The following is a 25806-nucleotide window of genomic DNA, read 5'->3' as shown; positions in this document are numbered from 1 at the left end:
CACACTGAAATGTATGCTGATGTTTGATTGCTGTTTGTGTGTGTGTCAGATGGAGTTGGCAGTGGCTCCTCTGTGCAGGAGAGTGTCTGATTTGGGGAAACCTTACAGGATGCTGCGCTCGTTCAGGTGTGAACACTTGTGTATCATTAAGACCAACGCCTCTGTGATTTTTAGTAGCGATGTGGCCTTTTCAACAGGAGCCAGCTGGTATTTAAGGCTCAGTTCAACAAAGTAAACCACATTCTCATTATAGCAGAGAAACAGAGGTTCATTTGCAGCACAGAATCAATTACGTAAACACAGCTTTACATTAAAACTCATTGCTCACTTACTTCTAGAGCAGGGGTCATCAACCTGTCAATCACAATCAACTGGTCAATCTTAAAGTCAGTTATCAAATCTATCAATACATCATACCGGCATTCATTTTATATTGGGTTCCCTTTCCTCTAAGCCTGACTGTGTCCATTATACACTATATTATATTGTGTCTTTTGTGTTCCAGGCCGCTGCTATTTCAGACCAGCGAGCTGATAGCCAGCAGTCCAGCTGTGGGTGACCTGATCCCCTACAGCACCCTGCTGCATTTCTTCTTCACCAGAGCCCCGTCTGAGCTCAAGTCACCTCACCAGGCCAGTACACACACACACACACACACACACACACACACACACACACACACACACACACACACACACACGTTTGTCTCTTTTGAGGACCATCCTTCCCTAGCCCCTAATCCCAACCTTAACCATCACAACTAAATACACCAACCTGAATCCAATTCTAACCTGACCTTTAAACCCAGTCATTTACCCAGTTATTCCAGTGATGACTGGCCGAAGGTCCTAGGTGTGTGACTATACCTCCTAAACAAGTGTTCTCCCCCACAGAGAGCAGAGTGGTCCATCGCCCGTTACTCCCAGTGGCAGGATGATCATCCCTCTGAGAGAGACAGGCTCACTCTCATCAGGTGACCTTCTTATCATTTGCTTATTCCTTTAATAGGTCAGTGTGCTGCTACATGACAGGGAAAGCACACATCTAAGGCTCTGTCTGCCTGTCCTGCTAGATCAGGGGTCACTAATAGGAGAACCGAAATCCGGGTTCGGACCCAGACGCCGTTGTATCCGGACCCTGGAGCTAAAGCCGATAGATAATTGAGAATTATTTTATTTTGACAGAATGCTTCTACTTTAACCGGCGCAGCTTTTCCAGCCTTTACGGTACTCTTTCAGTGGTCCAGGAAACACACCGACCAATTACATGTTGTAAATCACATCACGTGATGCTACTCAGCCAATCGAATATGAGTATTCAGATAAGTATCACAGCTTGAGTGAGAAACAACCAGACGGGAGATACTGCAAGAGAGGCTGAAGAGTTATTTCACATGATGTTCTCCAAAAAGAGAAAAGTTGTCATAGAGACCACAGAGTCCAGAGTCTTTAACGGGAATGTACAGACTCTTATAGGTTCATTCTTCACACGGACAGTTTAAAACCAGTGTGTCTCACATGTTCAGAGACCGTGATGATTAATAAAAGCAGTAATGTGAAGCTCCACTACGAGACAAAGAACAACTCTTTTTAGCAAACGTACCATCTCACATCTGAATAAGTCACAGATCATAAACAACCTAAGAGTCCAATATGATCACAATCCTGACACATGAGTTCACTGAACAACAATGATGTTATATCTCAGAGAGAATAGAGCAGAAACAAGTGGTTTAATAACATAAAGTCCTGAACACTAACTCCTCTTGTTAGAAGATAGAATAATATATCATGTTTTCTTGGTTGACATCACTTCACACCTGAATGAACTGAATTTAAAGCTGCAGGACAATTCATTGAAATACTTTTTTCTAAAATGAAGTACTTTATTTAAAGAGTCACATTTTTCAAAAGCTTTCTGTTGTGTAATTTATTCTTTTTTGCATCCCTTATTTGACTTGAAGCGAGAGAAGAATGTTTGTTTATTATTAGATTATATATTACTTATAATTCATTCAGTTCAATTTGAAAACTGACAATAAATATTGTTGAGATATTAATCAATTGAACTTTCTTTATCTGAATTGACCGTCAGTTGTTGACGACATACAGATGTTAAAAGAACTGTTGGCTACTTCAGTATACATGGGACTAAATGATAGAACACGTTAGACGTTATTGTGATGTTCTGGACCTTTAATGAGGACATTCTGTCTGACTGGACCTCGCTGAACTTTAATAGAATACCTCTGTGCTCGACCATGCCATCCCATGAATGACAACATAGCTCAGAGTACACTGACATGATGAACACTGTGGACTCGCACCTCACTGCATGTGAACTGTGGTGATATATTGTATATATAGCATATAGACATTTCATGAAGCATTTAAGGAGAGGAGAGGGAAGAAAAGTGAAGGGATACTGCCCTCAAGTGTATCTCACAGGTACTTATCTTATCAGCCTCTGGTGGTGAACTGTGTGTTTGTCCAAAGGTTGTCTCTGTTTAGTTTAGTTATTGATTAGTTGTTGCTAACTCACATTTCTCTATACGGAGCTTCTTTTTAACTGATCAGATATTTATCTTAACCAACATGCAGCTCAGCACAACAGTTAATCTCACAATGCACTCATGCAAAACAAAACACTTTCAAATGTCAGTATCAGACCAGTAAGACTGTCACTCATATAAAGACCATAACGTCAGTGACCATCCTAAACCAAGACTCCGATACAACAGATCATAACACCTTCTGCTACCTAATGAATCACAGCTACCGTAATACACTTCAAAACTGTTCATAATCAACAACTGTGCTGTTTCCTCTCTGTTCTCCTTTTAAGGGGCGCTCTGGAAGCCTATGTGCAGTCAGTGAGGGCTCGCCAGGGGAAGGAGTTTGCTCCCATCTATCCCATCATGCTCCAGCTGTTACAGAGAGCCACCAGTGGCTCACAGGACATCCGAGTCTGAGGAGGACGACACAGGTGTCATAGTATCATGAAGTGTGCTGGAGGGTATGTGGAGGCAGAGGATGTTGTGGATGTCATGATGCATCTGTACAAAAGGCCTCCATTGTTATTTATGACTATTCCAGCTAAAAAGTGATCTTTCATACTATTACAACTCTGACTTTGTTGTGGAGGGATACATGTTTGTAGATTCTGATGAACTAAACATTTGGGTTTGCCTCATTAACTGGATTTCTCTTTGAGTGACCAAAGCTGAAAATCATAGAACGTGTCCATTTTAATTAGGGTGCCACATTTAGATTTGATGTTCACAATAAATTAGATTTAAACTCTTTTTTTCAGCGCTGTCATTTACATTTTCTAATTATTGGAAAGAGATGCTATGCGGTACCATGATGGATATTTTCTTTTGCGATGTACCACACACACAATGTTCCATATGGTCCAATGTAGCGGGCGTTGTTTGGAAGCAGGAGGTTTTCTCCCTCGTCTGACTGCAGCAGCACGGTGTCGTGTTCAAGTACAGCTGGAAGCCACGCCGTGTCCCGTCTTCCCTCTGGATGCACGCAATAGGCTCCTGCTCATCTCGTTAAAGGACGAAATCCAAAGCTTATCTCGATCACTTTTTGATTTTGTGACACCCTGATTACCTGTTACTGAAATGATACAGCTCTAACACTGCAAAAAAACAAATGCAAAGACTTTTTGCTGTTCATATGAAGGGCTTTGTTATCCTCACATGGATACGTACGAGTATCTCTTCCACAACATTTAAACTGAAGAAGCATTCTTTTTTTACTTCGATGGATTCAGCTTTCTCCAGACAGCTGTAAATATGTAATGGACTCATGGTGTATATAGCAGTTCTGTCATGTTCATCAATAAACGGGGAAATGTTTGCACGACTTTTATTTGTACAGGACTTCATTAGAAGCAGAGGTATGATCTCACACACAGACGGTATGACATGAGCACTTTACAAAGTGGATTCAGACGGGCCACTTCCATTGGTTGGGAGGAGGCTCTTCTGTCAGCGGCTCCCATGGTTTCCACTCAGACATCTTCCTGGACAGAGCCAGCTCACATTCCGCCTGCACACAGGACACACATCCAGGAACGCTTTGATAAACTCATCCTTCAAGATAAGACACCTGTGCCTAACAGTGCATCGAGGGACAAAACCATGGTGACAAATATACAGAACACGGTACAAACAGTGTGAAGTAGTGCAATAGACACTTACTGTAGGAGCATCACTTCTAAACTTTAACATGAAGGACAACTTGTTTAAGCTTCATGTCTAAATGAGAACTAGTCCAACATTTTAACGTGCATCAAGAAATTAAGACGTTATATCGACCAACCTGAAAAATGACTTCTTCAATCTGCCCACAGTTTATCTTCTTCTCCAGCTTCTCAACATCAGCCTCCTATGAAGAGACACACGGTCATCATATGAACACACACACTTTCTCCAGCACCACGGGTAACCATGGTAATAATACTATTACCATGGTAACCTATGGTAACCATCACTGCATCAGAGTCATGACGGACTAAATATGGAAGAGAATCAGAAGATAAAACACAGTAAATGATTTGAGCTGCTCATCGCTTCTCTGCGTTGGCAGAAGAACACGTACGTCACATATTCATAACAGTTCATCATAAGACAAACAAGCAGCAACACTAACACTATTTTAAAAGACATTTGATTGACCTAGTGTAATATTATTCTGCTTCTTTAACATATTTCCTTGCAGTTATCACCATGTCATGTCATGTCAAATACTCGGAGCCCTCATGTGAAGGAGAAGTGACTGACGTTGGATAACGAGAGCCGTTCTCTGGGTTCACAGGGAGTCTAAAGAGCCACTGGAGATCTGGCTTCACGCCTACTCACTCACCGCTTTGACGTGGTTGAACCTCTCGCTGACCAGCTGCTCTGTGTACTTCCTGTAGGCTGCCTCCTGCGGCATCGTCTGCAGTGACGCCAGGATCTTCGAGTACAGAATCCTCAGACGCTGAGAGAAGACCAGAGCAGATCAGCCGGTGGCACAAACAGATTCTACTAAATGTCCTCTAGCGTTGAACAGTGAAGGCTGGTGAGCCATGATGAAGTCTGTGACTAGCTGTGATGCGTTCAGCGTCAGCTGCTCACCTCGTGGGGATTGTGGGACACGGCCAGGCCAACCAGGCCGGTCGTCTGGAGGAGAACAGCCGGAGAGAAAGAGTCACTTCAAATTCATCCTGACCAACAGTGTGGATTTGCTTAGATGATGTAATTTATGGATACGCTTTAAGAACATTTCATAATTTAACAAATCAAATATTTTTCTAAAGTAGCACATAGCTCAAGTATTGTAAAAGCCAACAATCAATCATTGTATAATTGGACAGAATTGAAACTATGATGTCATGTGGTGGTAGTGATGTGAATGTGCTCCCGAACCAATGACATCAGTGTCCCAGCGCTCAACGAGGCTTTACTAGTCAAGTTACAGTTACACATCATTTTATACAAACTTTTGAAAGTAGATTGTTACTATTATTCATTTTAAACACTTAACGTTCGGTAACTAAATTAGCTCCAGATTCTATGGATGAACAGCCGAGTGGCTGGGCACGGTATCGTAGTAATGCTAAACTAACTGACCTCTAATTGTAATTATTCCACGTTTACAGTGTGACGGAGGACTTTTGTTATCGTAATATAATGCGTAGCTGCTGCTTTAGTCTAACGTAAGAAACCCGTGTTGTGTTTGATCTGGCAGCCTGACACACTGCTAACCTAGCTAGCTAACCTAGCTAACACAACCCAGCGTCTCGTTTTCACTGCGCGTGTGTAACTCAACCACGTTCGTCCACCTTCAGACCACGTAGTGCCATAACAATGACTCAGTGTGTACTGCCTTCTTTACTGCTTTCTATCGCTAACATAAAACATGACCTCTACTCGTACCTTTTTCAGCAGCCCAGCCATTCTTCTCTGCAGTCAGGTCGACTTCCGTCCACTGAATATGACGTAAGCGAATCTTGTGCTGGGAGATACACCGGAGGCCCGGTGTCTTTATTGTACCTTCCATATAAATACAGTGATTATCCATAGCGTAGTGAAAAGTGAAAATTATTTCTTAATTAACTTTTGCAATTTCATATTGTAATGTATATTGTCCACAAATATGTATATTGACAAGATCATGTCAGCGATTTAAGGATTTATTGAAAAAGCAGTTTAGTTTTCTATAATAAACATTTGAGGCAGGATTCATGTTTTGTAAATTGTGCACAGCCTTGTTTGACTTGAGGAGAAACCTGTTTCTTATATTATATTAACAGCATGGCTCCCTCTGCTGCCCGTCAGCGGACCATCACCCGTGTGCCTTTCACTCTTCTCTCATTCTTTATGTTGTTTTAGCATCTTCCTAATTTAGTCCCATCCATGTCTGACCAGCCGACGTTCTAGCCTCCACCAACAGACACGCTGTCTGCATCACACTGTCAGCAGCACATGCTTTAATCTAGTTGATTTACATTGCAGGCCAGTCATCACCACAGCCATGATACATTATGAAATGTGTTGTGTAAATGAAGACTTCAGACTCAGTGGTTGGAAAAAAAGTTTAATGACATCAAACCAAGCAATGCCAGCTATATGCACATAACCAATATTATCAGTTTTTAAAACATCTATCTGAAATGTTTGGCAGAAAAAAAGACATCTATCTACAGTACAGTAAAAAATTAAAAGTATAAAAATATATTACAAATCTCAAGTATTTACAAAGACAGCTTCTCTCTACATGTGTGTGTCTACAGTTACACGTCTGTCAGTTAGTTTTCAGTCTAGTTTCCTAAAACAAGCAACATCTCCTCCTACACGCACTCTGCAAACTCAGCACCTAATGCAGAAAACAGTGGTGGCCTTGGACGGCCGTGACAAAGAGGTCACTAAACTCTCAGCATCCTCTGGGCGAGGGAGGGGGGAAGAAGAGGAACAAAGATGGAGACGATCTCCTCCTCCACGTTGGTTTAGCAGTAAGTGACAGTAGAGTTCCTCTGGAGGTGGTTAGAAGAACATCCTACGGCAGAAAAAAGGTTTAGATACTTATCTGGTCACACACACACACACACACACACACACACACCCCCACACACACACACACACACACACACACACACACACACACACACCTGTAGATGTTGGGGTCCAGGAGCACAGCTGTGTCTGTGGGGAGCTTGGACAGATGAACCACCTGGGTCTTCTGCTGCAGTCTGTCGCTCTCATTCACCCACACATCTGGCAGTCTGACACACAGAAATACATTTACTCTGGATCCAAGATCACATCTGGAATTTAGTTCTCCTCACATGCAAAATATGTTTTCTTTTGAGTGTGAACATTGGAAAGCTTGATATTCTCACAAGAGTTGAACTTGAGCTACAATGTGATCTCAACAAAAACAGAAGCCAATCACATCATCTCATCTTCATTAAGCTTTAAAGCAGCAGCTGAATGAATTCAGAAGAGTCTCGTCCACGTTCGTCCAAACATACTTTACAGGAGAAATGATGCTCATTTAGCATTTAAGGAGACACATTTCTTTCCTAATGTAAGTCGATGGGAAAAAGTCTCTTCTGGCCCCATTGCATCACATGACAAGGTAATCACACAGTTGAACCACCGTGTCCCTCTGCATCCTCAGCTGGGGAATCGAACTGTTGACTGACAGCAGTTCATGCTTCCAATGTGAATATATTTGAGTTCTCTGGTGTTACAAAGAGCTCACAAATAAACAACTGATCATGACAATTATCAGAATTGTTAGACTGCCTAGAATATAAGAGGAGAAGGTCTCAATGTCAAACACTTTTAATGGACTCAATGAACGGCCTACGTGACACACAGCAGATGAAAAAATGAAATATAAAAAGATGCCAGTACTCCAAATAATCTTGATGTATAACCTTCATCTGTGTGAACAGCTGATAAATGTGTACACAAAGCACAGTTAGCACTACATGTCTGTAGGCGTCAGAAGATTGAAATAAGGAGAACTTGCATACAGTACATCTGCAGATGCAAACACATGTTAGGCTGCTGTGGACCGATGGCTACGATGGTGTTGAGTTCATTGAGAATTAAATCTTCTTTTATGAACAAGGTTCATTTATTGTTCTTGTACAACAGGGCTCTGTCTAATGTTGCTATATAGGAGCACGTTATGATGTAGTGGAGGGTGGAGGATACATTTAGGGTCACAGCCTGAAGACCAACATTGAACAACAGCACCGTCTGCCTTAAAGGCTTTCAAAGTTCAAACTTGTCATTCCTTTGTGTCTAAGATCATTTCAGCAGCTGGAATGGATTCATGAACTAATACTTTGATGTAATCCACATCCTGTTATTTTGATGTACTGCTGGCAGAGGGTGAGCAGGACGGAGTGATGACGAGGACTTACATGTCTTCAGGTGTCCAGTGCAGCAAGACCTTCACTTTCCCAGAGTCCTCTTTCCTCCTGGCTGTTACCTGCACATACACAGACACACAGGCATGAGGTACTGCTGCGCTGCACAGAATCACATGAAGTAAGAGAGTGTGTGTGTGTGTGTGTGTGTGTGTGTGTGTGTGTGTGTGTGTGTGTGTGTGTGTGTGTGTGTGTGTGTGTGTGTGTGTGTTTGTGTGTGCCCACCGTGCTGTGGAAGACCACACTATGTCCGTTGCCCAGGCTCTCGATATGCGTTGCCAGGTTGAGGCAGATGGCTCGATGGCGGATAGCGTCCATGGTCTGAGCATCAAAGAAGTCATGAGGTCGGGCTGGAAACAAACAAATGTGTCCTTGGACACTTAACCACAAATTGCTTCAGGTACTGTAGGTTGTGAAGTGTTGTATGAATGTTAGTTAGAGTCCTGATGGGCACGGTAGCCCTGTCATCAGTGTGAATGGGTGAATGATGACATGTAGTGTTAAAAGAGCTTTGAGTGGTCAGAAGATTAGAAAAGCTATACAAGTCCATTTACTATTTAACGACACGCTACAATCACAGAGCTCCATGTTCGAGTATAGATTATTAGCAGACCCTCCATCCCATCAGGAGGAGCATAGCGAGAGAGTGTAAAAGATGAGCCTTTGCATTACAGGTCTGTCCTCCAGAGAGTAAGCCTTCTTCTGATCCCACGAGGAGTTCTCTGTAGCTAGAGAGGGCTGGAGGAGAAACACCAGGGACATTAGCTTTTATCTAGGACCAGAACTTAAGCCTCCACAAACCAAGTCTGTCGGAAATGTCATCACTTCAGCATGTTATTCTATTAGATATTTGTGTGAAATGGTCATAATTAGTGACCTTTGACCACCAAAATGTGATCCGTTCATACTGACGTGGACGTTTGAGCCACATTTGAAGAAATACTCTTCAGGAGTTTCTGAGAAATCACATTCACAAGACTGAAAACCAGGAAACATGAATAAAAATGGAACACTGTGAAAATGTATTTGGATGTAAAGGTGTGTGTCTGTGTGAGTTGCACATACGGAGGGAGCGTCTGTGTTTGTTCTTGAGTTTCCTCCTCTTGTTGAGGCCGGCCTTGGATGGAGACTCCTCCTTCACTTTGCCCTGATTGGACACTTTGGAGGAGCCCTGGGAGCTGAAGTGAGTGGGCACGTGACGGGCCAGCCCCCCCTGAGAGGCAAACGTGGCGTAGCAGCCTCCCACCACACACTGCAGGAACACAGTGAAGTGAGACGGTGGACAGGGTTACAGGTACGTTCCCACTGTGGTTCATGGCTGACTGGACAACATTGTGTGTGTGTGTGGTCACCTTGAACGGCTTGTCTCCGCTGTGGGTCAGCATGTGTCTCTGCAGCCAGCTCTGACTGGTGGACGGCGTGTTGTACACCTTGCAGCCCTTCCACAGACACACAAACACCTGTGTGGAACACACACATACAAGCGCACACCGATAACCAATCAACACACAGAGAGCAGCAGTGGTGTGATTACTGTAGAACAAAAGACCGTCAATAACATGACCGAGAGGCGAGAGGGACTTTCAAACTTGGGTCTATTGAAGAACGTAGTTTCCAGTGTACTCCGACAGAACCACATGTCAGATCGTTAAATAGCTTCAGAACTTCTCTAAATGTCTTTTATTGATGAGATCTATCTCAACAGCAAATACAAAGAACACAGTGTGTCCATTGTTGTTCAATCCACCATGGGTCTTCTAGTTTGCTTAAACATTCTGGTTCTCCAGATGTGGAGGAATGTTGAGAAGGCTCTTAGTTTCTGGGGTAGTTCTGGAGACGAACTCCTCTGTCCATCACACAGCAGAGGATACATCCTAAAGCTCTGCCTGCTGTTCTAGTGTGTACTAGAGGTTGTCAGAGGGCTGATATCAAGTTAAGTTCTCGTGTTAATCAATGTTCAACATTCAGGTTAACTTCAAGTTGAATTTATGACAGATCTATATATCTATGCCATTCATAGAGGCAACGTGCACAACAGTTTTCGCCCATCACCAGGACATTGTTAGAATATAAGAGAGCACTATACAAGAAGGCTGGCATCCTTCTAAAAATCAATAACCCTAACAACCTTCCACCAGTATTGTTCATCAGCAGCTCTCTGGAAGTAGCTGATCACACAGTACAGATACGTCATCAGCCTCAGACGAAGTCATCATGTACTGTGATCAGCAGCAGAGCAGCCTGACTGCTGGGCAACAGTACTCATGGCAGCACTCCATACATCTTCCATTGTCAGAACAGAAGTGATGTAGAAGAACAATATGGTGACGTTGGCTGTATTGTAGATCAGAGGGCTGCTGTCCTAACACTTAAAGAGGAAACAGTTCTCAGAGAGCTCTAATCATTTAACATGAAGACAGCTGGGCCTTCACCTTCCTCCATACACATGCAGTAACCTGAGAGTGAGACACTGACCCCGCCTCTCTGCCCGTCCACATGTGTGGCTCTGATGTGCTCGGCCAGGTCGGGGCTGCTGGGGAACAGCAGCTGGCAGTGGTCCCAGCAGCACGTGGAGCTCAGAGACTTGCCCCCGCCTGCTGCCGAGCCGCTCCCCGCCACCGCACCGTGGCCATTGAGCATGGCCGGGGTGGAGCGGCCGCTGGACGCCGTGCTCTCCAGGTCCATCAGGGTGCTGCCGATGCTAGAGAACACAACACAGAGACCACATTAGAGAGACCACATACACACCGGAGCCCTCACTGCAGACACATAAGAACTCACAGCTCACACCGTATAATTACACACCAGTGAAGAATAGATGCAGCTTACGTTTGAATGAGACCAGTGAGTTATTAAAATGCAGATTTAAGCTGGAACCATTTTTATCATGGACCTATTGTATGTTGAAGGACTATGGTACAGGTTCTGGCTACGACTACAGAATTAGCTGTAGTAGATGTAGACTATCGAACCGCCCACCACACAAATTAACTATTGATCAGATTCATTTCTCTGTCGGCCATGTTGCTTTTTACATATGTCTTGTCGTGCCATTACTTTAACAATGTATTTAAATGAGAGGCTGCTTTCAGTCGTAAACGTGACAGAGCCCTGTGCATGGGCCAGATGTGGGACACTTTCAGGGTACTGGTGACATCATCACCCAGCCTTCTCGTATAGGAGCACGAAATAAAGAACATTAGCGTTGAACTCGGCACCGTCATTACTGCAGCATCGTCGTCCCAAGCAGCTGATCTTCAAAGGGAACTGAACCCACTGGATGTTAGAAAGGGAATTATTTGTCTCTATTAAACTTTAATCTTAAAATTGTCAGCCATGACCAAATACACATCATCTTAAGGTGTGCATGTGTGCCGAGCCAGCTGACCATCTGCTCCATACTGGCTCAAAGCTACAAGAGGACCAACACCTCTGAAAGACACACACACACACACACACACACACACACACACACACACACACACACACACACACACACACACACACACACACACACACACACACACACACACACACACACACACACACACACACACACACACACACACACACACACACACACACACACTCTGCTGTGTGAGGGAACAGAAGATACAGTGAAGTCGTACAGCTGCCACAACAGCAGGATTACCAAACGTTAGGAGCAGAGAAACAGGAGCAGATGAGATTTGCTCTCCTTTATGAGCCACAGTTAATGTCTTACTTATTGCTCACCAAATATCGTGCCTTCAAATGTCATTGAACAAAGTCTAACCCATACTGCAGCTCTCCACAAACAACTAGAAGAGATCCTGACCCACAGTCCATGTACTAGCTCTTCTGGAGCTTTCAGCCGTTTCTCACTTTCTTCATCAGTGGGTGGCATTTGCTCGACAAACACAGTATTTAAAGATGAATTATTTTTTTACAGCAACTTTCTGAAACAAGCTCCACCCACTGATGAAGACTGGTAAACGTGGTTCAACCAAAAGGAAATACGCAATACTGTAGTCCATTTGTCCTTTACTCTACAAGAACACTAAATGTGTTGAAATCTGCATAAGTCAAGAACATTTGATTGGATCTTCAGACAATAACACAATAACTGCTATCACACCTGTGAAGGATGCTGTGTTCACACGACGAGGACGCGCTGCTCAGGCAGTGGTTGGTGGAGTTATGTCGTTACACAGAGCTGAACGGGGCAAGGCGAAAGAAAACCTCACACAGCCACACACACTCAGCCGCTCGTAGTGTGAACACAACATCAGGGTCACGCACGGACTAAATTGGGATCTCGAAAAACTGGAGGGACAAACCTGAGGGGACATTCAGCATCGGTTCATTAACAATCACAGCAACTGCTACTGGTGTTTCAATGAGACAACACCGTTTGCCGATGAATTAATAGAGGACCATTACAAAATATGAATCAACAGGCAGGAGGATAATAGTTCCATTTCCTGTAATCAAAGTGGGACTATGAGTGGAGCTTCCAGTGAAGCTTCCAGTCCTGTTACTCATACTGAACCTCCCAAGCAGCCAGGTAGGTGTGACCAGCACAGGTTTCACAGCCCTGTTAGTGTCGTCATGACTGCTGTGAGTGTACTGAGCGTGGTTAGATGGTATCTGGCCACGGTTCAGGATTCAACCCGTTTAACAGCTACTCTAAAGTTTCAATGCGTCACAGAGGCCTTAAGGGAAGTTACCTTTCCTTAAGGCCCTTTAGTGAGATCAAAGATCCAAATCTTTGATTATTTGTTTCAATAATCCATATTTTACTTTACTATCAAAGTAGTGGTTATCTGCAGCTCAATCATCTCTTGTTAACGTTGGTGCTGATTGATCAATAAACTATTAGTGAGAGTGATACTTGTGTGAAGAAGTGCTGCCTGTTGCGTGAGGAGAAACAAAGTAACATTACAAAGTGAAATGTACCATTAACACCAGGAGGTTATGGTAACTAATATAACGGATACATTATATATCATCTATGAGGAAATAGTTGACTTTAGGATATAAAGATAAGAATTAGCAGTACAAGTACACACGAATGATGGGAATATGTTGGTACTACACAAAAATGCCACTTCATCATTTTTGAATAAAATGCTGTTTTATCACCAATTGTGCCAAAGATTAGTGTCACATCAGCTGTTGTCCAGCTACACTCAGGTGTAAACTTCAGTCTGTTGAGAGCTGCTTTTGAAAGATCTGATCTGATCTCAGTCATAGTGGTTTGGATATTATTGCAATTGCAGTGGTGACAGTTGGCACCTAATGAGTAACAATAATAATTCATAACACATATACTAATGTTATTAGTTATTGCTACAATTGCCTACCAATCATTTCGATTTATCAGGCTATCACACCGATATGGTGCCTGAAAAATAAAGTTAGTGTTATTTAATTATTACTGTTTGACAGCTTCAACAACACTGCAGAGGTCCATCTCCCAAATCTGCTGGAGGTCGCTCCCGCCGACCGCCCGCGGGGAGATGGAAGAAGTAGCGGGGGAAGGGACGCCTGTGGCGGTCACATAGCTCCGTGACCAGCGCGATAGCCAGTGGAGGAATGAGTGGATAGCTGGGAGCTGATAACGGGATTTGCCCCATAGTTAGACACGCATTCTGTTCTAAGATATGAGCAACATTTCACTTAATAATAATAATAATAATAATAACCTAATCAAAACCCTCCGACAACGTTCCCAGAACATACAGTTGTGCGGTTGACGGAACGGTGTCGTCACCGCGGACGCATGTTCAAAACTTTGCCGAATAACCCCGGGGAACGTTTAACGAACCCGTAGAGCACGTCCCGGTTCGCGGAACGTTCCTCGGGCCGACAATGTGCCGTGCTCCACACATATGTGTTAACTCTTAAAGACAGTGGACTTGGCATCGTGGTGAGACCTCACATAACCTCTTGGTGTTTTAGGCCTCTTCATGCTGCACACAAGTTAACAGACCTGTCCTCTGAATCCATCCGGCTGAGCGGCTCTCCATTAGACGAGCTCCGCTCCACGCTGGCTTGTATTTTGGTGCCGTGCTGGGCTTTCTCCGCCGTCTTTGTGTGCTCGCTCGGCGGTGAGGAGAACACGTTCTCTGCCTCTCTTTGTTCTTGTTTCAGCACCCGGGAGTCCTCTTGTGCGGAATCAGTGCTACTCGCCAAACTCCCCTGTGCGGGACTTTTCCCCGGTTCAGAGAGTTTACCACCGGGTTCCCCTTCGTCGTTGCCGGTCTTTGCGGTCGGTACCGCTCTTTCTTTGCCGTCGTCGCGAACAGGAGACAGGTCGTCCCCGTCGTCCACCGCCGCACCACGACCACTGTTCACGTCCATTCCTGCTCTGTGCTCGTTGTTGTCGCCCGGTTCCTGTTTGGGGTCCGGCACGGCCTGTCCCTCTTTGCCGGTTTCTGCTGTTTCCCTGGTTCCGCTTTGATCCGACGTCGGCTGGGAATCTTGTTCGGCCCCTTCGCTCGTTATTTGAGCCATTTTTGAACAGTACAGAAAGCTATTTTGTGATGTTCCTCTCGAAAGTTGCCCTCGGGCTGCCGTTCTTCCTCCGCTCACACTCTCCGCTTCAAGCGTAAAACTCAGCAGGGGGTTTGCATGACGTCGGGGCTCCGCATGGCCAAAGCTTTTTTATTGAGAAGATGTCTCACTCTGTAACTATACATGCATCCAGCAATACGTTGGTAATAAAGTTGAGTACAGTGCTTCTCTAAACAGCTTCTCTGTAGTTTTTGCATATAGTTTACAAACTTAAATTCTGGCTTTTTGACACTGACCAACATAAAAAGCCCACATGTCTGATGTCGTAGTGTAGGCTACTTTATAAATATCTGTATATCTGTGTAAACAAATAAACATATTTCCAAATAAAAATCGACTAATTAGGATAACTTCAATGGGGTTAGAAGCTAACTAGCGTCCCTTGCAATTAATTAATTATTCAAATGTTTGTTTTCCTTTCATATTCACTACTTTTGATCTTGATGGTCTAACCTGGTTCAGAGAGGTGGGTTAAATAGGGCACAAGGAGGAGCAGACTGAATTTCTTTTTTTTTTACGAGTGAGTCATCTTCGTAAAGATAGACGATCTTCAGCATTGTGGCCTCTCAGCTCCACGTGTTCCGACAAACAGAAAAATGATCCAACTCCAAAAGTGCTGAAAAGGCACGTTCTTATCTCAGCAAGGTGCATATTCCTGCAGGCACCACCGCTCTTTTGAGCCCGTTTTAGCGTTCGTGACTGTACCACCGCTCTTAATACGGCTCCAGTCTGAACCGTGGAGCTCTGAACCGTGCACATCTTGGTGGCCGACTTGTTGCATTGAAATTAAGGCCTGCTTCTGTAATGCCTGTGCTAACGTTGAGCTGTATTCTCTCAAAATATCAATGTTTCAAGGGTGATTTATTGGAGTTCGATCTCCTGCTCCTCTCGTCCATGTCGAAGTGTCCTTAGAAAGATACCTGTAACATAAGGTGTGTGTGTGTGTGTGTGTGAGAGAGAGAGAATGTTGACTAGTAGTGTAGGGTGCTTTTAGTGGTCGGAAGACTAGAAAGGCTAGAAAGTCTATTTATTATTATCATTATGCAACATGACGGTGCACAATGAAATGTAGTATCTACACAAGAAAAACATGATAAAACAAAACAGTATTGCATTTTTTTTAAATTTGCATCAAGAGGAATGTAAACAGCAGCAAAAGTGGGCAAAAAACATAAAAAATGTGACATGTTCATCAAACCCTACCATGCTTGAGCACAAAGCATCATTGACGTAAACGTGATTCTCCTCTAGTCCCATCGGAGTCTTGTGCTTGTTCCACCCTGCAGCTTGATCCAGGATCCCACAATGGCGGCAGAAATAAAAAAAGAACTCATCTCAAAGCCCAAAGATGTGAAACCATTTCATGAGGTCATTTGATCCAGGTATAACCAGGATCCACGAACCTGTGAGGAGAGAAAGCACAGAGACTCTGGTGAAGAAGCAAAGTCAGTAATGTGCGTTAATGGTAATATAAAATAATAATGTGAGTGATAATAAAAATTATATTAGCAGTGGGAGTCAGCAGGGCCATGGGCTCACTCCACCTAACTGTATGACTGTCTATCTCTCTGTCTCACTCACTCACTCCATCTAACTGTCTACCTGTCTCATTCACTCAGTACAAATGACCGACTAACCCTGCTGCTCAACATTTTAAAGTTGAAATGGTGTCTGTAGCTGAAAGTACGAGGAAGTAGAAGGATTTGAAAGTTGAAAAAGTTTAAGAGGATTTGAAGATATTCTCCATAGAAACCCATTAAAAAAAAATGTGCAAAAAGATTAAGCTTAACTAGAAAATGCATTTCCTGCTGAAAATGCATTGGAATGCTGAAAGCTGAAATGAATTGCAAAAACATTGCTGAAAATAGATATCCAATTAAAAAAAAAATTGGAAAAAGCTTAATAATTCAAAAAGTTTAAAGATTACAAATTGCTGAAAATACAGAAATGGGAGACTACCTGTCTGAAAAATCTTGGAGCCCGAAAGCATTTAAACTGCACTGCTGAAAACCCTTCTAGTTGAAATGTTGAACTATGGTGTCTGTAGCTGAAAGTATGAGGAAGAAGAAGGCTTTGAAAGTTGAAGAAGTTTAACAGGATTTGAAGATTTTCTCCATAGATATCCCATTCAAAAAAGATTGCAAAAAGCTTAATAATTCAAAAAGTTAAAAGATTAGATTACAAATATGAAAAGTCATATCACCCCTCTCCTGAAAGAGCTGAACATTTTAATATTCGAACAGTTTCTGTAGCTTAAAAAATGTCAGCAGTACTGATATTTGTTGTAGTAGTAGTAGAAGTATTATAAGTAGTAGAAGTATTAGTAGCATTAGAATAAGTGTGTGTGTGTGGGGGGGGGGGTCCTCTAAAAGTATCCAAGACCCGAATGACTGAATGAGAGAGACACACACACAGAGATAGAGGGAGAGAAGTGTATGTCTTTGAGTCTGTGTGTTTATCAACATTGCTGATTAGAAACACCTGTGTGCCTGCAGGCTTTAAATGTAGATGAAACTACGAAAAACCTCTCAAACAAATCCTCAAAACCCCCATAACCGTTTAATCAGTACATATAACTGTCTGTCGGCCTGCCTGCCTCACTCACTCCACCTAACTGTATGACTGTCTCTGTGTCTATCTCTCTGTCTCACTCACTCAGTACAAATGACTGTCTATCTGCCTGTCTCACTCATCACATATGTGACAGTTATATTTCACTCACTCACTCAGTACATAAAACCGTCTGTTTGCCTGTCTCACTCACTCACTCCATCTAACTGTCTGCCTGTCTCACTCACTCACTCCACCTAACTGTATGACTGTCTCTGTGTGTTGGGGAAAATCTAAATGACTAATGATAAGGTGTGCTTAAAAAGCTTGGTGTCCTTATGTGTGCTTGTTGTGTGAACTTCCTCTGACATTAAGCGCCACAGTTGTTTAGTCTATCCGAAAGAACACTCAGCACTGCTTGTAATGGTAAATAAAGTTGTAGACGGCGTCAATACTTCATGGCATCTTCCGATAATCAAAGTGACCATTGATCTAATGAGTGACCCTTGATCTTATGTGCTTACAAATGCGGTGTTAGGAAATGATTACTTTTCTGGCGTCCTGCTAGACTTTGCGGGCTTCCTTTTGTCACTCTGGAAGACCACTGTCTATTCTTCTTAGGTGTCAAGGCCTGCTGAGAGGGACCTCTCAGCAGGATGTTCTGAAGTAGAAGGATAACAAAGAACTGTGGAAGTGTGGAGGTGGGGGCAGAGCAATGTTATGGCTCAAACCTCCTCCTGATTGCGAGAAAATGACCTTCATTGAAGACCAAATGTTCTAGTGAAGTTACAAACCCTTTGTTCTTTTGACGCCATATGTATTGTATTGTGTACGTGTCACCTTCTGTGACAGAATGCTAAACAAGTATATATACCAGTGTCTCAGAGCCAGACCTCTGAGCAGTCTTGGCACGTTGTTGTATGTGTTCAACCCTGTCTCCTTCTTTGCAAAGAATAAATGTTAACTGATTAATGATTTTCCATCGGTCTTGCGTGGATTTTTCTAACATAGATGGTCCTTCGAGCCGGATTCAACATCTCCTGCTTCTCTCCAGCTTTGTGATCCTGAAATCGTGCACGACTGAGTCCAGGACTCTTGACAAAGTCCTCAGTCCTATGCTCACACGAGCATAGTTTGATGAATTGAGAGGCCAGGATCCTGCAGCAGAGAAGGAGGCGTGACGAGTTCCTTTTGGTGAACCAGGCCGTTGGAAATCATTACAACCTGGGATTCTGGGAATCCACAATCATTGCAGGTAAATAGAAATAGGTTATAAGGCGTGCGTGAGCCTAAGCCTGGTTAAGTACCCTAAAACAAATTTAGTTGGAAGATTAACAACTTTAGTGCTTGGAAGTAGAAAGTCTAAGGGACTTAGTAAACAAAGATAGCAGTCGCGGACTGGCTAATACTTAGGTTCGCGGAACCTAAAAGGGAAAGGCATTTAGGGTAGGATTGTATATGTATGTTGACTTATAAGGGCGGAGGCCGTGACAGGGTTGAAGTCCTGTGTCCGAGGCTGGGTTAAAGTCCCGTGTCTTTTTCAGGTTAAAGTCCTGAGGCTGGGTTCGAGTCCCAGGCCATTAAGACCTCTGAGCAGAGGGAGGATTTGTTGACTTATAAGGGCGAACTACTTAAAGAATTCACTATTTGTCATAGGCTCAGGGAGTCTAAAAAATAAATAAATAAAAAAAGAGGGGAAAGAGAGAGACAGACAGACAATTAGAGAAATTCCAGACCTGCTGACGAGCAAACTAGGGGAATTAGATATTTGTCTTTGGCTCAAGGAGTTTAGAAGAACACCTAAAGGAAAAATAAGTTAAAGAAAAAATGTTACTCCTTTGTATTAAGCTAAAAGAAAGAATTTCTTTCAAAGTGGAAATTAGAATAAAAACAAAACTATAAGAAATAATGGGTTCATGCATAAGAGTGAGGATGAAAATTTAAAGGGAGAGATTAAATATATGAAGATGAAGATTTAAAGGGAGAGATTAAATATATGAAGATGAAGACAGCATTAAACATGTTAAGAGATGGAAGGAAAAATATGGGTTTAATGGGAAATTGACAGTCATAGGATGTCAACTTTTAATTGCGCAGATAGAACAAAAATACAAGGGGAATAAAAAGAGAGTAAAGACTACAGGAAAAAACAAGACAATGAGAAAAAAATGCGAAAATAACGTGACTAATTCTCCTGATTTGTATCCAAGCGTACATTTTAGTGAGGGGGTATGCAGAGGGCGACCTCCTCCACCTCCTTCCCTCTGCTTCTCCTTCAGCCACAGGACAATTCAGCTGAAATTGTGTCTGCGCTGAAGAAAAAACTCATGAGCGAGGACTCCTACGGACCGCTCTACAGGCCAGCACACACCAGATCGGGCACAGAATACGACGCGGAGGCAGGTGTGGACGGGACAGTGGGAAACGTGGAGAGAGAGCGGATGGAGGGGACGGAGAGAGCGGATGGACGGGAGTTTTACGGAGCGGAGTTTGGTTGTGTGTGGAAGAGAGTGGACAGGAGGAGGACATCGGAGGAGGAGGCCGTCAGGACACCTAATTCAGCGGATAAATCAGGTCATGTAAAAACACACACACACACTGATGCACAAACTGACGGTAAAGAATAATAAATAGAAATATTAGAACTATATCGAATAGAATTGTGGGGTTAGAGTTATTGAAGGGTGTGAAGTAGTATTTTTGTGTGATTTTGGGGCATGTACAAGCAGAATATCTATCGGTACCATCAACGATCATAAGATCCCAAAACAGGCTTACAGACAAAACAGCATTTGTGTTAAACTGTCCAGTTAACCTGTTAGGCAGAGAATGAAAGTGATTAAAATAAACGATTGACTGTTGTGTGAAAGAGGTTTCTAAACTCACAAAATTATTTCTGCAGTCTTGATAAACTGGTTCAGGGTCACAGCAAAGGCTGTGCACTTATCTAAATTTAAACAAAATAAGTGAGACATTTTCACCCTCTCCTCTGCTGAGGAAGAGGTTTTGAAAACAATTAATGCAACTAAAAAAGCTAAATTCGACCCACCAGGGGAAGAATCTTACTTTATGTAGATGACATTTTGATATGCTCTAAGATACAACAACAATGCAAAGAGGATACTCTTGCACTGCTAAAGTTTCTCTGGGAACAAGGTCATAAAGTAAGCAAAAACAAACTCCAACTTGGGAAAGAAAAAGTTAAATATTTGGGTTATGATTTATCTAAAAATGACTGATCGACAAAAGAAAAGAAGCTATTGTCAAAGCAAACAAAAAGAAAAGTATTGGATAAACAAAACTGAAAAATAAACAACGAAAGGTTCTGGGAATGACCTGAGGGCAAACTAATATTACCTAAGACCTTATATGTGGCTCTGACTCTTGAGTTGCCATGTTAAAAACTGTATATGTAAACTTTTGTTAAGAAAGTTCTCTTAAGTTAAGACATATACGGTTCTTTTGAGTCATGGGTTTAAACTTTAAACCATGTCTCAACAGGTGGGAATGTTATCTATGATAAGCAGGGGTTTACAGCATATGGCTTTACAAATTACGGGAAAAAAAAATGTCTAGCATTATATGTGCAAAATATAATCCATTTCAACATATTTGCAGGGATTTCATTGAACTAAACTAATATGAAGGAAAAATATTGTTTGACAATAATTGACAGAGGTCTAAATGGATCGAGATGCTATTATGGAAGCAAAAGCTTAAAGAAATACTAAGTTTGGAAATAAATTATTGTGAATATGATACACATATTGTAAGCAAGTTGATAAAACATTAGGCTGAGGTATTTGGAATAAACATGAAATATCATTGCTATTATCACTGACAGTCAGCAGGGTTGATTGAAAGAACAAATAGTACAATTAAATTAAAATTAAGAAGACATATCATATATAAGAAGACGAGCCTAAACCACTTGTAACATATGGGATAAAATACAGCAGAATATATAAAAAAAAGAAAAATGTTAAAAAGACTGTCTGCAGAGCAGAGAGCATATAAAAGTGAACCAATTGTACACTGATAACTCTTAATCTTAGGACACCTGCTTCCTCTGAGTGAGTCTGGAAGAGCAGGGAAGCGAAAGTCTTTGGGGCCGCTTGTCTGACCAGTGAACATGCTAACACACTCAGAGGGATTTAGTGGTGTTTGTAAGAAACAGAAGAGCTCAGTGGTAGAACTAACATCGCGGAAATTGGTAAAGTTAGATAGCCAGGGCTATGTGGGATAAGCGTAACTATGTTTTGCTTTGCTTTAGCGATTTTTATTTATGCTGGGAATTTAGGCAGATTAAATTGACAATTAATAAATACAAATGACAACTACACTAACATTACATGCTGGGAACTAGAAAATAATCCAACACGGTTAGGTGGTAGGAAGGGTTTAAAACCTACCCCCGGGATCAGCCTGCGTTCCCATAGGAATAGGTGGGAAAAGGTCTCAGGAGGGCCCAGACCAGTGCAACATGTTATGGTTAGGGTTAAAGTAAAGGTTACATGTACCTTTTGAAAGTGTATATCTTTTAAAACTGGGACAGTGATTGCCTTTTTTTAGCCAATTATTTTTTAAGCCCACACGATGGCTGCACTGTTTTAAACCACAGCAAAGGATGGTGGAACAGGACAAGGCCCGAGGGTGAGTCACTTGGATTTTTTAACAGCGAAAGAGTGTGCACACTGAAGATTCCCACCAGAACTCACCAGAACCCGGACCCTTTGACTCCTTAAACCCCTGAACATTACACCCTGCTGTGCATGTTTTTAAATATGCCAGGATCAACTACAACACTTTGATCCTAAAACACAAGTGCTGTGTGGTTTGTTTTAAATTGGCTGAAACCATTTCCTTGTTTTTAAAGAGGTATACAGAAATAATTGCCTTTTTAACTCTTTTTAACTACCTTTCTTATTCCCTTCAATCTTTCAACTTCCTCTATATATCTTAGGTATTTTAAATTGTTTTAATTATTTAAATTGTTTTAATTTTGTATCCCTTTTAGTGGCTCCACAAACGCCTCTTTTATTTATTTTTTTATTTTATTTTTTATTCTTATTTTTTTGCTGAATGTTCCACCCAGACTCCGGGTTGGATACACAACGCTTCTGTGGAAGACACCGGTAATCTGACTGGGTAAAACACCCCCCCTTCAATTTCTCAACCTTCTTTCCAGCTCCACAGCATGACCCACCCAGCAATAACCCTTACAAACAGATTTAACCCACTGGCTCCTGCCCCTGGTGCGGAGGTGAATGATGTTCCACACCGCTCTTCCCTCCCCACCAGGGGTTGGAACCAACAGCCTTCACACACACACAAGACACCCTCAGACATTCACACACATACCAAAACCTACTTTAAAATACTTCAAGCCATCCATCATTCAGAAATTCTTAACAACACATTCAACACCAACACATTTCCACAGGGCATGATGAGGAGGGTGAATATACTTACCTCTTTCATCAAGCCTGCATCACCAAATGAAGTAACATATCTTAAGGTTCAACAGAACACAGATAACTGGATGCACACAAACATGACAATACTTAAGGAACACTACGATACGGTGATTGCTGTGGGACTGGAAACAATCCCTCTGTTTAACCAGGTCATTTTTGACAAGGCGATCCAGTGGGGGAGAGCGAGATACAGGAGGAAGCTTACCCCCTCCTCCATCAACACACTGTGGGACATGATGAAAACATCATGAAGCTGTGAAATAAACTGTCCTGAGGCACTTTTTTGAAGAAAATCTTTAAAACTATGTATACTTTCACAAAATCCACCTTTGGCCTCCTCTCAGCCTGAAACGTGTTTTAAGAGCATAAAAAATGAAAAGTGCATCTTTAGGCAGTAAGGTGCTGAAAACAGCAGATATTGATGAAAATATCATGAAACTGTGAAATACACAGTCCTGATCGACTTTATTTAAGAAAATCTTTGAAACTTTGTTTACTTTCACAAAATCCACGTTTGGCCTCCTCTCAGCCTGAAACGTGTTTTAAGAGCATAAAAAATGAAAAATGCATCTTTAGGCAGTAAATTGCTGAAAACTGCAGATATTGATGGAAACATCATGAAGCTATGAAATAAACTGTCCTGAGGCACTTTTTTGAACAAAATCTTTAAAACTATGTATACTTTCACAAAATCCACGTTTGGCCCCCTCTCAGCCTGAAACGTGTTTTAAGAGCATAAAAAATTAAAAGTGCATCTTTAGGCAGTAAATTGCTGAAAACTGCAGATATTGATGAAAACATCATGAAGCTGTGAAATACACTGTCCTGAGGCACTTTTTTGAAGAAAATCTTTAAAACTATGTATACTTTCACAAAATCCACGTTTGGCCTCCTCTCAGCCTGAAACGTGTTTTAAGAGCATAAAAAATGAAAAATGCATCTTTAGGCAGTAAGGTGCTGAAAACAGCAGATATTGATGAAAATATCATGAAACTGTGAAATACACTGTCCTGATCGACTTTATTTAAGAAAATCTTTGAAACTTTGTTTACTTTAACAAAATCCACTTTTGGCCTCCTCTCAGCCTGAAGCGTGTTTAAAGAGCAGAAAATGCTGAGCATGTAACTTAAACCACTATAAATGACAGATGGAGTGAGTGAGTGAGACAAGATGAGAAACAGTTTGATGAAGTGAGTGAGTGCGACAGACAGAGAGACAGTTAGATGGAGTGAGTGAGTGAGAAAGGCAGACAGTTAGGTGGAGTGAGTGAGTCAGACAGGCAGACGTTAATTAGACCGTTAGGTCATTTGTACTGATCGAGTGAGTGAGACAGGCAGAGAGACAGAGATGGAGTGAGTGAGTGAGTGAGACAGGCATAAAGACAGTTTTATGTACTGAGTGAGTGAGACAGAGAGATAGACACAGAGACAGGCAGACAGTTAGGTGGAGTGAGTGAAGGAGACAGGCAGACAGACGGTCATTTGTACTGAGTGAGTGAGACAGGCAGACAGTTATATGTTCTGAGTGAGTGAGGGAAATACAACTGTCACATATGTGATGAGTGAGACAGGCAGACAGACAGTTATTTGTACTGAGTGATTGAGTGAGACACGCAGACAGTTATAAGTACTGAGTGAGTGAGTGAAATATAACTGTCACATATGTGATGAGTGAGACAGGCAGACAGACTGTCATTTGTACTGAGTGAGTGAGTGAGACAGGCAGACAGACAGTCATTTGTACTGAGTGAGTGCTTGAGACAAGCAGACAGACAGTTATATGTACTGAGTGAGTGAATCAAATACAACTGTCACATATGTGATGAGTGAGACAGGCAGACAGTTATATGTTCTGAGTGAGTGAGGGAAATATAACTGTCACATATGTGATGAGTGAGACAGGCAGACAGACAGTCATTTGTACTGAGTGAGTGAGTGAAATACAACTGTCAAATATGTGATGAGTGAGACAGGCAGACAGTTAGATGGAGTAAGTGAGTGAGACAGGCAGACAGACAGTTTTATGTACTGAGTGAATGAGACACAGAGATAGAGACAGAGACAGGCAGACAGTTAGGTGGAGTGAGTGAGTGAGTCAAATATAACTGTCGCGTATGTGATGAGTGAGACAGGCAGAAAGAAAGTCATTTGTACTGAGTAATTGAGTGAATTATAACTCTCACATATGTGATGAGTGAGACAGGCAGACAGACATATTTGTGTCTGATCGAGTGAGTGAGACAGGCAGAGAGACAATTGGATGGAGTGAGTGAGTGAGACAGGCAGACAGTTATGTACTGAGTGAGTGAATGAAATATAACTGTCACATATGTGATGAGTGAGTGCGTGAGACAGGCAGACAGACAGTTATTTGTACTGTTGAGAGCGTGAGACAGGCAGACAGACAGTTATATGTACTGAGTGAGTGAGTGAAATACAACTGTCACATATGTGATGAGTGAGACAGGCAGACAGACGGTCATTTGTACTGATCGAGTGAGTGAGACAGGCAGAGAGACAGTTAGATGGAGTGAGTGAGTGAGTGAGACAGGCATAAAGACAGTTTTATGTACTGAGTGAGTGAGACAGAGAGATAGACACAGAGACAGGCAGACAGTTAGGTGGAGTGAGTGAGTGAGACAGGCAGACAGACGGTCATTTGTACTGATCGAGTGAGTGAGACAGGCAGAGAGACAATTAGATGGAGTGAGTGAGTGAGACAGGCAGAGAGTTATATGTACTGAGTGAGTGAATCAAATACAACTGTCACATATGTGATGAGT

General features: G+C 42.3%; 3 protein-coding genes across 6 annotated transcripts in view; 1 reads left to right on the top strand and 2 right to left on the bottom strand.

Moving 5' to 3' along the window:
• Positions 1-3713, top strand: part of cog5 (component of oligomeric golgi complex 5) — a 63606-nt gene extending 59893 nt beyond the window's left edge. Inside the window, exons 19-22 of one of the 2 annotated variants that reach the window (XM_079184211.1) lie at positions 50-126; positions 506-632; positions 894-973; positions 2845-3713. In XM_079184211.1, coding sequence (XP_079040337.1) covers positions 50-126; positions 506-632; positions 894-973; positions 2845-2971 — 411 coding nt within the window. In that variant the 3' untranslated portion in view covers positions 2972-3713. Of the gene's footprint in view, positions 1-49; positions 127-505; positions 637-893; positions 974-2844 lie in introns of both variants that reach the window. The other variant, XM_079184210.1, reaches the window with a different exon arrangement.
• A 149-nt stretch (positions 3714-3862) lies between these two features.
• Positions 3863-5981, bottom strand: ndufa5 (NADH:ubiquinone oxidoreductase subunit A5). The gene is made up of 5 exons (XM_079184212.1): positions 5933-5981; positions 5132-5176; positions 4878-4994; positions 4335-4400; positions 3863-4061 (listed from the first exon to the last, which is right to left on the bottom strand). Exons 1-5 carry the CDS (start codon positions 5951-5953, stop codon positions 3960-3962), a joined length of 351 nt encoding a protein of 116 aa, XP_079040338.1. The 5' UTR covers positions 5954-5981; the 3' UTR covers positions 3863-3959.
• A 604-nt stretch (positions 5982-6585) lies between these two features.
• On the bottom strand, positions 6586-15029 carry LOC306713673 (zinc finger protein aebp2-like). Of its 3 annotated transcripts, XM_079183457.1 has the most exons (9): positions 14414-15029; positions 10915-11140; positions 9792-9899; positions 9505-9691; positions 9112-9177; positions 8665-8789; positions 8434-8501; positions 7165-7278; positions 6586-7052 (listed from the first exon to the last, which is right to left on the bottom strand). In XM_079183457.1, the coding sequence occupies exons 1-9, from the start codon at positions 14935-14937 to the stop codon at positions 7040-7042; spliced, it is 1431 nt and encodes a 476-aa protein (XP_079039583.1). In that variant the 5' UTR covers positions 14938-15029; the 3' UTR covers positions 6586-7039. The 3 variants fall into 3 exon arrangements, with proteins under 3 accessions (XP_079039583.1, XP_079039584.1, XP_079039585.1); XM_079183458.1 differs by lacking the exon at positions 9112-9177; XM_079183459.1 differs by lacking the exons at positions 6586-7052; positions 7165-7278; positions 8434-8501 and having other exon boundaries at positions 8696-9177.
• Positions 15030-25806: the final 10777 nt, after the last annotated feature.

Source organism: Pholis gunnellus, assembly GCF_910591455.1.
Source record: "Pholis gunnellus genome assembly, chromosome: 22".
In the NCBI taxonomy this organism is placed as follows: domain Eukaryota; kingdom Metazoa; phylum Chordata; class Actinopteri; order Perciformes; family Pholidae; genus Pholis; species Pholis gunnellus.
Note: the sequence above shows the minus strand (reverse complement) of the source record. Positions and strands in the feature narration are given on the sequence as shown.